We start from the raw sequence: 13,247 nt of genomic DNA, 5'->3' as shown, positions 1-13,247 counted from the left end.
ACTCTTAGGGGAAAGTGAGATTGGGGAGGGACCAGCTGCCAGTTGTCAGTCAGGATAGGCGAGAAGCCATGAGTGACATCTGCCGTAATGATTCCACATCTGCAGGGAACAATCCTGAACTAGGAAAGCTCACAAGGTCTTTGTAGGGATCCCAAATGTTTCTTGTATTCAAGCATAGTTTTTGCGTTGGTTTAACCAATTCCTCACCTGTGCAGGCAGCTCTCGGGAGCACTTCTTTCTCAGAGCCCTGGAGGTCTGGGACCCACGGCTCTTCCCCTCCTTCCAGCTGCGAGATCACATCAGGTTTGGAAACTGGAAACCCTACTCAAGGCAAAGAAAACAAAGGAGGTCAATGGAATTTGTGTGATACTTGTCACAAAGAATTTACCATGGTTTTAACCCAAGCTAGTTTTTTAAGCAGTAACATCCCAAGGCCAGCTTCCTTGGCTCAAAGTGGCAGGAGAGTTATTATAAATCATATTCATTACCTTAGTGCCTAAGGGCCAACTAACAGTGGGTCTCCATTGTGCTAGGCAAAGTACAAACCCAGAACAGTAGGTGGCCCATGCCCTGAAGAATTTACCATCTAGATAGACAAGACAGGCACAGAATGGGGGAGGGGGTAGAACCCATGTTAGAATACAGATATTGAGGCCTGCCTGTAAAGCCTACACTTTAAGAACTTAGGTGTATTTTTATCACTCAGGGTATGTCTACACTACGAAATTAGGTCGAATTTATAGAAGTCGGTTTTGTAGAAAGCGTTTTTATACAGTTGATTGTATGTGTCCCCACACAAGTGCTCTAAGTGCATGTAGTCGGTGGAGTGTGTCCACAGTACTGAGGCAATCGTCGACTTCCGGAGCGTTGCACTGTGGGTGGCTGTCCCACAGTTCCCGCAGTCTCCACCACCCATTTGTATTCTGGGTAGAAATCCCAGTGCCTGATGGGGCTAAAACATTGTCGCAGTTGGTTCTGGGTACATATCGTCAAGCCCCCGCTCCCTCCCTCCCTCCACGAAAGCAAGGGCAGACAATCGTTTTGCACCTTTTTTCTTGAGTTACCTGTGCAGACGCCATACCATGGCAAGCATGGAGCCCGCTCAGCTAACCGTCACCGTATGTCTCCTGGGTGCTGGCAGACGCGGTACTGCATTGCTACACAGCAGCAGTTAATTGCCTTTTGGCAGTAGACAATGCAGTATGACTGGTAGCCATCATTTATGTAGTCCTGGGTGCTCTTTTAATCGGTCGCCTGGGCAAACATGGGAGTGACTCAGCCAGGTCATTTCCCTTGTTTCGTCTCGTGGCGATTCAGTCCTACCGGCAGTGTGCTGTCTTTTAACCTCCAGCCAGCAGATGATGGCTAGTCGTCATACTGCACCGTCTTCTGCCGAGCACCCAGGAGATGATGATGGCTAGCGGTCGTACTGCACAGTCTGCTGCCAGCAAGATGTATAAAGATAGATGAAGTGGCTCAAAACAAGAAATAGACCAGATTTGTTTTGTATTCATTTTCTCCTCCCTCCCTCCTTCCCTCTGTGAAATCAACGGCCTGCTAAACCCAGTCTTGAGTTCTATCCTTCAGGTTTTGAGTTCTATCCTTGAGGGGGCCATTCAGTTTCTCGCAAAGCCACCCCCTTTGTTGATTTTAATTCCCTGTAAGCCAACCCTGTAAGCCATGTCATCAGTCGCCCCTCCCTCTGTCAGGGCAGCGGCAGACAATTGTTCCGCGCCTTTTTTCTGGGCAGACAACATACCACGGTAAGCATGCAGCCCACTCAGATCACTTTGGCAATTAGGAGCACATTAAACACCACATGTATTATCCAGCAGTATATGCGGCACCAGAACCTAGCAAAGCGATACCGGGCGAGTAGGCGACGTCAGCGTGGTGACGTGAGTGATGAGGACATGGACACAGACTTCTCTCAAAGCACGGGCCCTGGCAATGTGGGCATCATGGTGCTAATGGGGCAGGTTCATGCGGTGGAACGCCGATTCTGGGCTCGGGAAACAAGCACAGACTGGTGGGACCGCATAGCGTTGCAGGTCTGGGATGATTCCCAGTGGTTGCAAAACTTTCGCATGCATAAGAAACTTTGTGACTTGCTTTCCCCTGCCCTGAGGTGCAAGAATACCAAGATGAGAGCAGCCCTCACAGTTGAGAAGCGAGTGGCAATAGCCCTGTGGAAGCTTGCAAGACTAGACAGCTACCGGTCAGTCGGAATCAATTCGGAGTGGGCAAATCTAATGTGGGGGCTGCTGTGATGCAAGTAGCCAACGCAATCAAAGATCTGCTGATATGAAGGGTAGTGACCCTGGGAAATGTGCAGGTCATAGTGAATGGCTTTGCTGCAATGGGATTCCCTAACTGTGGTGGAGCCATAGACCGAACCCATATCCCTATCTTGGCACTGGAGCACCAAGCCGGCGACTACATAAACCGCAAGGGGTACTTTTCAATAGTGCTGCAAGCACTGGTGGATCACAAGGGACGTTTCACTGACATCAACGTGGGATGGCCGGGAAAGGTACATGACGCTCGCATCTTCAGGAACTCTGGTCTGTTTCAAAAGCTGCAAGAAGGGACTTTATTCCCAGACCAGAAAATAACTGTTGGGGATGTTGAAATGCCTGTAGTTATCCTGGGGGACCTAGCCTACCCCTTAATGCCATGGCTCATGAAGCCATACACAGGCAGCCTGGACAGTAGTCAGGAGCTGTTCAACTACAGGCTGAGCAAATGCAGAATGGTGGTAGAATGTGCATTTGGACGTTTAAAAGTGCGCTGGTGCAGTTGAGTGACTCGGTTAGACCTCCGAGAAACCAATATTCCCGCTGTTATTACTGCTTGCTGTGCATTCCACAATATCTGTGAGAGTAAGGGGGAGACATTTATGGCGGGGTGGGAGGTTGAGACAAATTGCCTGGCTGCTGATTTCACACAGCCAGACACCAGGGCGGTTAGAAGAGCACAGGAGGGCGTGGTGCACATCAGAGAAGCTTTGAAAACCAGTTTCATGACTGGCCAGGCTACGGTGTGAAAGTTCTGTTTGTTTCTCCTTGATGAAACCCCCCGCCCCTTGGTTCACTCTACTTCCCTGTAAGCTAACCACCCTCCCCTCCTCCCTTCGATCACCGCTTGCGGAGGCAATAAAGTCATTGTTGCTTCCCATTCATGCATTCTTTATTCATTCATCACACAAATAGGGGGATAACTGCCAAGGTAGCCCAGGAGGGGTAGTGGAGGAGAGAAGCAACAGGAGGGGTGGTGGAGGAGGGAAGGACAAGGCCATACAGCACTTTAAAAGTTTAAAACTTATTGAATGCCAGCCTTCTGTTGCTCGGGCAATCCTCTGGGGTGGAGTGGCTGGAGGCCCCCCCCACCACGTTCTTGGGCGTCTGGGTGAGGAGGCTATGGAACTTGGGGAGGAGGGCGGTTGGTTACACAGGGGCTGTAGCGGCGGTCTGTGCTCCTGCTGCCTTTCCTGCAGCTCAACCATACGCTGGAGTATATTGGTTTGATCCTCCAGCAGCCTCAGCATTGAATCCTGCTTCCTCTCATCACGCTGCCACCAGCTTTCAGCTTCAGCCCTCTCTTCAGCCCGCCACCTCTCCTCCCGCTCATACTGTGCTTTCCTGCACTCTGACATGGTCTGCCTCCACGCAGTCGTCTGTGCTATGTCAGTGTGGGAGGACAGCATGAGCTCAGAGAACATTTCATCACGAGTGCAGTTTTTTCACCTTCTAATCTTCACTAGCCTCTGCGAAGGAGAAGATCCCGTGATCCTTGAAATACATGCAGCTGGTGGAGGGAAAAAAAAAAAAAAAGAGGCAGTGGTATTTAAGAAGACACATTTTCTAGAACAATGACTACACTCTTTCACGGTAAACCTTGCTGTTAACAATACATACACAGCACATGTGCTTTCGTTCCAAGGTCGCATTTTGCCTCCCCCCACCACGTGTCTAGCCCCTCACTCCCCCACCCCCATGACTAACAGCGGGGAACATTTCTGTTCAGCCACAGGCAAACAGCCCAGCAGGAACGGTTACCTCTGAATGTCCCCTTAAGAAAAGCACCCTATTTCAACCAGGTGACCATGAATGATATCACTCTCCTGAGGATAACATAGAGAGATAAAGAACGGATGTTGTTTGAATGCCAGCAAACATACACTGCAATGCTTTGTTCTACAATGATTGCCGAGTATGTGCTACTGGCCTAGTGTGGTAAAGTGTCCTACCATGAAGGACGCAATAAGGCTGCCCTCCCCAGAAACCTTTTGCAAAGGCTTTGGGAGTACATCCAGGAGAGCTGCAAATGCCAGGGCAAATTAATCATTAAACATACTTGCTTTTAAACCATGTATAGTATTTTAAAAGGTACACTCACCAGAGGTCCCTTCTCCGCCTGGCGGGTCCGGGAGGCAGCCTTGGGTGGGTTTGGGGGGGGACTGCCTCCAGGTCCAGGGTGAGAAACAGTTCCTGGCTGTCGGGAAAACCGGTTTCTCCGCTTGCTTGTTGCGAGCTATCTACAACGTCATCATCATCATCTTCCTTGTCCCCAAAACCTGCTTCTGTGTTGCTTCCATCTCCATTGAAGGAGTCAAACAACACGGCTGGGGTAGTGGTGGCTGAACCCTCTAAAATGGCATGCAGCTCATCATAGAAGCGGCATATTTGGGGCTCTGACTCGCAGCGGCCATTTACCTCTCTGGTTTTCTGGTAGGCTTGCCTCAGCTCCTTAAGTTTCACGCGGCATTGCTTCGGGTCCCTGTCCTCTGGCCTTCATGCCCAGGGAGATTTTGACAAATGTTTTGGCATTTCAAAAACTGGAACAGAGTTCTGATAGCACAGATTCCTCTCCCCATACAGCGATCAGATCCCGTACCTCCCGTTCGGTTCACGCTGGAGCTCTTTTGCGATTCTGGGACTCCATCATGGTCACCTCTGCTAATGTGCTCTGGCCAGCGTGGCAAGCTGCAGGTGACCATGCAAACAGGAAATTGAAATTCAAAAGTTTGCAGGCCTTTTCCTGTCTACCTGGCCAGTGCATCTGAGTTGAGAGTGCTGTCCATAGTGGTCACAATAAAGCACTCTGGGATAGCTCCCGGAGGCCAATACCGTCTAATTGCGTCCACAGTACCCCAAATTTGATCTGGCAAGGCCGATTTAAGCGCTAATCCACTTGTCAGAGGTGGATTAAGGAAATCAATTTTAAGAGCCCTTTAAGTCGAAAAAAAGGGCTTCATCGTGTGGACGGGTGCAGGTTTACATCGATTTAACGCTGCTAAATTCGACCTAAATTCCTAGTGTAGACCAGGGCTCACCTACTTACAGGGTTATAAAAACAAAGAATCAAAATCACAGTCCACCTGTTTATGGGCCTTCTCTCACTAGGATAGTCCGAGGCCTTGTTCTTAGGCTAAGGCCTTTGGCTAAGCAGTAGGGGCAGCCGTAAGTCTGGAAGTGTATGGTCACATTTTCACATCCCAAACCAGTCACATTGAAATAAGGTGGTATTCGGCTGTTAGGAAGCCGATCCTGTCTGGATAGTGCCCATCACCACCAGATAAAGAAATGGATCTTAAGATGGTTAAAGAAAACTTAGTTGGATAGCATCCTGTCTGGCAAGAAATCACTTCATTATCAATGGTTGTGAAACCCTCATTTCTTTATGTTTTATCTTTATGGCCCCCACTTTTCTATTGTTAATCTGCCTGGTTCACTAATTGTTTCTGTCTGCTGTATAATTAATTTTGCTAGGTGGAAGTTAATTAGTGGGATATAATTGGATAGAGAATTATATTACATTATGTTAGGATTGGTTAAGTTAAATTTCAGTGAAATGACCAGCTAAGCTATAGTTGAGAATATTACTATAGAAATTGGGGTCAAACAGGAAGGGGAAGGGAATTTGGAATGATGCTTGCTAAGGGGTGGGAACAGGGAATGGGGAACAGAGACACAGGCAAGGCAAGGCTCTGTGGTCTCAGAATTTTGAAGAGGGATGCAGGGTAAACACTCTGTGGCATTAAAGCTGGGCAGGGGAACACTGGGTAACAGACTCTATAGGTCTGACTGGTGTGAACGGCTTCAGAATATGCTTGCTTGGAAACTAATCCCAATAAACATTGCATTGTCTGCGCTTCAGACTTCTGGTCTTTTGCCACTTGCTGTCTACCTGACAAGAACCAGGGAAGTGGGAGGGTGAATGGAAAGCCCTCTGACAAAACTGACATGACCTGATAACCAAGAGGTAAGCCTTTAAGGAAGGTTTTAATACACTTTGGAACGGATCAGGGATTCCCAAGAGGACTGACGAGGGGACAATGGTAAATACACATTTAGATGCTTTTCTTGTTTTATATCTTTTCCCCATCAGGCACACAGGCACACTGTCATGGATCCATAGGATCTGTGCAATGCCCAGGCTTATAAACAGTCCTTGGGAGGTGCCTCGAGTGCACAAAACTCCCAAGTGGTCCCACTCTTCCACAAGGATGGGCCGTGGAGCTTCAACACCAGAGACTGAGCCTCTGGCTTCAACGCTCCTATTCCAACCTGTGAGCTCTGCCCAGCAGGTCCAGCTGAACGACACTCCTCTTCAGAGACTGTTCCTCGTTCAATGCACAGAGCAAGTTTTTCCTGTGACACTGGGCAGACTTTTAAAACACAGCAGGATTTATTAGTCAAGTTAAACACAGCATTGGAAAGTCCTTAGATTAGGACAGAGAAGCGAAGAAGACAATACAATCCATACTGGCCAATGCCCTTGAGCCATGCTGCTGTAGAAAACAGTTTGGTTTCCTTTCACTGTGCCTGTCCATTAGTCTTCGCTCCAGCAGAGCTCCCTACGTCTGTGAGCCCAGTTCTTCCTGCTCCCAAAAACATAACGAGTCCATGTATGCTTCACTCAGCCAAGCAGAGATCCTCCCATGGACAGGTGACAATTATTCCCTTGTCTCTGTCGGGTATTCCATTGATGTAGGCTGGTCCCAGCTAGTCCTTAATGATCCATTCATATCACCCCATGACAGCTACGTGACAAAACACCTCATGTCTCCTGCTCTTTATAATCATAGCAATACCAATCACAGAGGGAAACTGAGGTGTGTATTGGCATCATACATGTATCACTAAAATACCCACCTCTACCACACACACACACACACACACACACAGAGCTCACTGCCCTTGGAGAGAAAGCAAAGCACAGGAACTGGACTTTAGTCCAGTGAACACTGTGGAAGACAAGCTACAATCCTCAACCCTGGTCAAAAAGGAGAGGCATATGGGTCCCGACCCATAGAGAGGGGCTGGGTAGAGGCCTGATACCTGAGAGGGCATTCCTTGAGCAGACCATGGAGGCAGGTCAAAAGCTTAGCTACCCCAGAACTGTGACATCGCAAAAGCACATTTTGGGGAATTAGGAAATCTACTGACTCAGGTGTAATAGGAGGGAGAGTTAAACGCCCCCCACTATGTGGAGTAGGCTGGGGAATTAAACACAAAATTTTGGGAGCAACACCCTCTATTGCTTCCAGAAAAGGAGAATGTAAGAAACAAGAACTGGGCCGTGCAACCTCAGAAGGGCCAGGCTCAAAGATCCAAGGAGCCTGGAGGGAAGACAGCTTGTGGCTGCTGCAGATGGGGAGAGGGGGGACAAGACTCTCTCCAAACTCTCACTCCTATTGACCCTGACTCCATTCCTTCCCCGCCCCCGCCCCCACCCCCACTCCACCCCTTCCCCGGAGTACTGCAGCAGTGGTCTGGTGCCCTGCACTCACCAGGCGGCAGTAAGTGGAGTAACCCGACCCTAGCCCGCTCCGTGACACCGGTGACTGGGGGTAGTTTCCCCCTACCCTTTGGCTGGGAGCCAGAAGAGCAGAGCGCTGCGGGCTGCGGACGGGTTATTCCACTTCCCACCGCCCCATGACTGTGGGCTCAGACCTGCCCTGTACTCACCGGGTGGCAGGAAGTGGAGCAACCCGGCCCCAACCCACTCCGCACTGCCAGCTCCTTCTGGGGGGCGGTTCCCGCCTACCCTCCAAGGCTGCTTCTGCCCCCCTATGGAGGCCTGGTCCAGCACCCTCCCCGCCCCCACCTGCAAGGGGGCTATGTAGGGCACCAAAATGGCCAGGGACAGCCCTGATGCTGGATACTTAATTATGGACTTCCCAAAGGCCGCGTATCAGTTGGGTCAGCGATTGACATTATTGCAATCAGAGTAAAGGAGCACATATGGTATACTATTACCGTAAAAAAGTGAATAAATTACCTCTCCCAGTTACCATTTTTCCATTTTGTCAGATCCCCGAGACAATGTAAACTGAAGCAGGGCCTCCCTTTTGACCGCCTCCCTTGCCCCTCCATCTTTGTTTCCAATGGTGTCCATAACTTGTAAGTGTTCACAGTGCTAGACCCTCTTTACTATACTTATCTTACTCGAATCGTTATGTGTATTGATCCTTGCCTATGATATCAATTCTAACTGTATTAAATCAAGTTTGTGTGTTTCACCAAATTTCATCTTCTCAATTAACTTTGAGTAGCCATGTAGAAGGGCAAGTTGTACCCCACTATGTAATCTTATATCTGTAAAAATTTCCCAGCCGAAACTACCACTGTGACATCATCAACAAAGTGCCCGTTTGAGCCTGGGTCCCTGTGCATAGAGATGGGGAGGGGGTAATGAGTGGGAGAGGGAGGTCAAAAGATAAAATAATATTTGGGGAGAAAAATGTATAATGAAGTGAAACTGAACAGAAATAAAACTGGAGTGGAGGCTCTAAAGCAACATGGCCTGGGTAGGCATTCGGGGTTAAAGGTCTGGATCCCCCACAGCTCTACATCCCCAAACCTGTCCTCCCTTCCACTGACCCACCCAGCCCACTTCCTAGGTGTCCTTCATCCACACTCCAATCCTCTTCTTCCCATTATTCTCAGCCATCCCCACCTCCCAGCACCTTGGGAGCTTCTTGTGTTCTCTCCTCATGTCTCACTACCTCATCCCTCCCTGCTGCTTCTTAGCTCTAACCCTGCACACACCCTGTTCTGGTACTCCAGAATTATCTACTCCCCCCCCCCCCATTTCCTTCACTCCCATGGCTCTGTACTCCTTCACACATGGGGTCCTGAGTGGCAACATTATACGCTCTCCTATCAAAAGTTGAGCTCATCGGACTGTCACACAAACCATGCATGAGTCATACACCTATTTACTGAATTTAGAATTCTACAGGCGGCATATTTTCCTCTTAAAATGAGGAAAGCTACAGTTATTAATGTAGCCAATAAGGATACATTAAATGCAATTTTTAAAACGACTGATGGCACCAAAAAAGCACATGTCCAAAAGTTATACTCATGGGTAGGAGTAAGGCAAAAAAGGGGGGCAAGAAAACTTGTCAAAACTTGTGTGATGAATAAATGTATGACGTTATTACTACTCAGGCTTCTATTAACTGAGAGGACAGGACTCCTTACCCAGCAAGACCACCATCTCATAGTTCTCCTGCATGACATCCCTGTCGAGGGATCTCTGAGTTCGGTCCAGCAGAGTCCCCTATTCCCTGGTGAAATACACAGCCACCTCCTTGAAGGTCACCGGCCCATGAAAGAGCAAGAGTCCAACAGTACCTACTGCCCCAGTCACAATCTCACTATTCACAGAACAGCAGCACCAGGTAAATAGAAGTTCCAGGAGGCACATGTTAACAGAGCCCCACCCCGACCTTGCTTAGAGCAGCCAGGAGGCATCAGAGGGTAGAAAGAGAGACATTTGTGTCTTCCAACTGACAGACAGAGGCAGGTTCTTCACATTTATCACATACCTACTAGCCAGAGCTTGATATAGGAGATGGGGCTATCTCTGGGCCCTGCTGGTGGCTCCCTAGTAGGAATCCCAACACTCTCCAAATAAAATATATGGAAGTTAGAAGATCAGAATTGTAGAAAATTGGTAAGGAAAGCTATCCGAAATCAATGACCAAGCAATGAAAATAAGAAGACTTATCACATCCACCAGAATAAATGGACACAAATCAGATGTCAAGAATTATAACATTCATAAACCAGTCGGAGAACACTTCAATCTCTCTGGTCACGCAATCACAGACATGAAGGTCGCTATCTTAAAACAAAAAAACTTCAAATCCAGACTCCAGCGAGAAACTGCTGAATTGGAATTCATTTGCAAATTGGATACTATTAATTTAGGCTTAAATAGAGACTGGGAGTGGCTAAGTCATTATGCAAGGTAGCCTATTTCCCCTTGTTTTTTCCTACCCCCCCCCGGATGTTCTGGTTTAACTTGGATTTAAACTTTGAGAGTGGTCAGTTTGGATGAGCTATTACCAGCAGGAAAGTGAGTTTGTGTGTGTATGGAGGTGGCGGGGGTGAGAAGGCCTGGATTTGTGCTGGGGGTGGCCCACCTTGATTATCATGCGCATTGTGGGGAGAGTGATCACTTTGGATGAGCTATTGCCAGCGGGATAGTGAGTTTGTGTGTGTGGTTTTTGGGAGGGGGGTGAGGGGGTGAGAGAACCTGGATTTGTGCAGGAAATGGCCCAACTTGATTGTCATGCACATTGTGTGGAGAGTTGTCACTTTGGATGGGCTATCACCAGCAGGAGAGTGAATTTGTGTGGGGGGGTGGAGGGTGAGAAAACCTGGATTTGTGCTGGAAATGGCCCAACTTGATGATCACTTTAGATAAGCTATTACCAGCAGGACAGTGGGGTGGGAGGAGGTATTGGTTCATATTCTCTGTGTATATATAAAGTCCACTGCAGTTTCCACGGTATGCATCCAATGAAGTGAGCTGTAGCTCACGAAAGCTCATGCTCAAATAAATTGGTTAGTCTCTAAGGTGCCACAAGTCCTCCTTTTCTTTTTACAGGGGAATGTGATCCTGTCTGCACCCGGTGGACAGTCAGATTAGTGTGTCCAGGCTGGTTGGAAAACAGCTGTCGGTACAGATGCAGGACCCCTCCGATCTCAGCTTGCTGGGCAGGAGTTAGCTGATCCGAGAGGGGAATTGTTTCCAGGGGTGAACCAGCTCTGGTCGCAGGGAACAGATCTACTAAAGGGTCATCTCCCTGCTCCTCCCAATATCCGCTCACAGCCAGCACCACATCCCCCCTGTCATACTATGGCTTCATCATATTCACATGGAACACCCGGCGCTGATGTGCCCGGTTTGACAGCTCCACCACACAGTTTACCTCATTTAGCTGCTTGACAACCTTGAAGGGACCTTCCCAGGCAGCCTGTAGTTTGTTTTTCCTCACGGGGATGAGAATCATAGAATATCAGGGTTGGAAGGGACCTCAGGAGGTCATCTGGTCCAACCCCCTGCTCAAAGCAGGACCGATCCCCAATTAAATCATCCCAGCCAGGGTTTTGTCAAGCCTGACCTTAAAAACTTCTAAGGAAGGAGATTCCACCACCTCCCTAGGTAACGCATTCCAGTGCTTCACCACTCTCCTAGGGAAAAAGTTTTTCCTAATATCCAACCTAAACCTCCCCCACTGCAACTTAAGACCATTACTCCTTGTTCTGTTGTCTGCTACCACTGAGAACAGTCTAGAGCCATCCTCTTTGGAATCCCCTTTCATAGAATCATAGAATATCAGGGTTGGAAGGGACCCCAGAAGGTCATCTAGTCCAACCCCCTGCTCAAAGCAGGACCAATTCCCAGTTAAATCATCCCAGCCAGGGCTTTGTCAAGCCTGACCTTAAAAACCTCTAAGGAAGGAGATTCTACCACCTCCTTTCAGGTAGGTGGGGCCTGGCATGAGTCATTTGGAGGTTTAAACTTGTGTAAACGGTGGATTTTTTTGTAAGTCAAAGTCTGTAAATCATGATTTGAGGACTTCATTAACTCAGCCAGAGGTTAGGGGTCTACTACAGGGAGGCTCTGTGGCCTGCGATGTGCAGGAGCTCAGACTAGATGATCAGGATGGTCCCTTCTGGCCTTAAAGTCCATGAGTCTATAAACTGCCTTGCGTTGCCCAGACACTGACGGCGATCAGGGCCCCATTGTGCTGCACATGGCAGAGAGCCTGACTGAGATCAGCACCCCCATTGTGCTGGGCACTGCACAGACAGAGAGGGACAGTCCTTCCCCCAAAGCGATCACAATCCAAGTAGACAATGGGTAGGAGGAAAACAGAGGGGGGGCTGGGACTTCCCCAAGGTCACCAAGCGGGTCAGTGACAGAGCTAGAAATGCACCTTGCAAACTCCAGAACCCCATCACCTGCAGCTTGGAAAGGTCCCCAGACCCCACTGTATTAGGCTGCGGGACGAGGTGGTTTGTCCATGGAGGCACAGGCTGTCCTGGCAGGGCAGCTCAGCTGCAGTCCCTGCACACAGCTGGGGGGGTGTCCCCTGGGTCAGGAGAAGTCAGTGTCCAGTCGTGTGGGGCTGTGCTCCTGGCTCGTACCTCCAGCACTCACTGCTGCCCCTCCGTTACCAGCTGCACCGTTCAGCCAGCCCCAGGCCTCAGTGAGGTCACTGTCCCCCTCCCCACCCCAAACCGTCCGACTGGGACATGGTGCACCCGTGCCAATCAGACTGCACTAGTGTAAATTGTGTCTGTACTAAGGGTTTGCACCAGTGCCTAAAACACCGGCGTGGCAGAGACCTTCAGTACCCCAAACAGCACTCGAACTGGGATCTCTTTCTAGCTCTGTCACGGACAGCCTGGGTAACCTGGTCTTCAAACCCTCCCATGAAGGAAATGTCACAGCCTCCCTTGGAAGCCAGTGCGAGGCAAACACAGACCAGAACAACGCCGTGCACACACACGCTGGGCTTGGGGTCAAGGGGAGAGGCAAGAATTCAAACAATCTGGATTCAGATCCCAGTTTCTCCCCAGATGCTCTAAGAAAAATTGAGCAAATTACTTCAGCTCTCTGAGCTTCAGTTTCCCCATCTGTAAAACGGAGAGCAGCCACCCACCATTTCCCGATTTAGCCTTTGGGGTTTTTGTGGCAAGGACCCTCGGTCGCTGTGGGCACGTCTACCCTGCAGGTGGGCACCGGCGGCCGGCCCGTGCCCGCGGACAGGGGCTCACAGGGCTCAGGCTGCGGGGCTGTTGAATGGGGGTGTCCATGGTCCGGCTTGGGCTGCAGCCCAAGGCCCGGCCCCCTCCCACCTCGCAGGGTCCTCCAGCCCGAGCCCAGACCCCTGCCCTGTCACGAACCAGCCCCTTCGCCCGAGCCCTGGGCGCCCG

General features: G+C 49.7%; 2 protein-coding genes across 2 annotated transcripts in view; one reads left to right on the top strand and one right to left on the bottom strand.

Annotated features, from left to right (window-relative positions):
- The window catches only part of LOC140904261 (uncharacterized), a 55,934-nt gene extending 45,819 nt beyond the window's left edge, over positions 1 to 10,115 (bottom strand). The window contains 2 exon segments of the mRNA XM_073326756.1: positions 208 to 321; positions 9,495 to 10,115. Of these exon segments, the coding sequence (XP_073182857.1) occupies positions 208 to 321; positions 9,495 to 9,720 (340 nt within the window). The 5' untranslated portion in view covers positions 9,721 to 10,115.
- Positions 1 to 13,247, top strand: part of LOC140904241 (uncharacterized) — a 307,623-nt gene that overhangs the window by 92,506 nt on the left and 201,870 nt on the right. The window lies entirely within an intron of this gene.

Source organism: Lepidochelys kempii, chromosome 28 (genome assembly GCF_965140265.1).
Source record: "Lepidochelys kempii isolate rLepKem1 chromosome 28, rLepKem1.hap2, whole genome shotgun sequence".
Taxonomy (NCBI): Eukaryota; Metazoa; Chordata; order Testudines; family Cheloniidae; genus Lepidochelys; species Lepidochelys kempii.
Note: the sequence above shows the minus strand (reverse complement) of the source record. Positions and strands in the feature narration are given on the sequence as shown.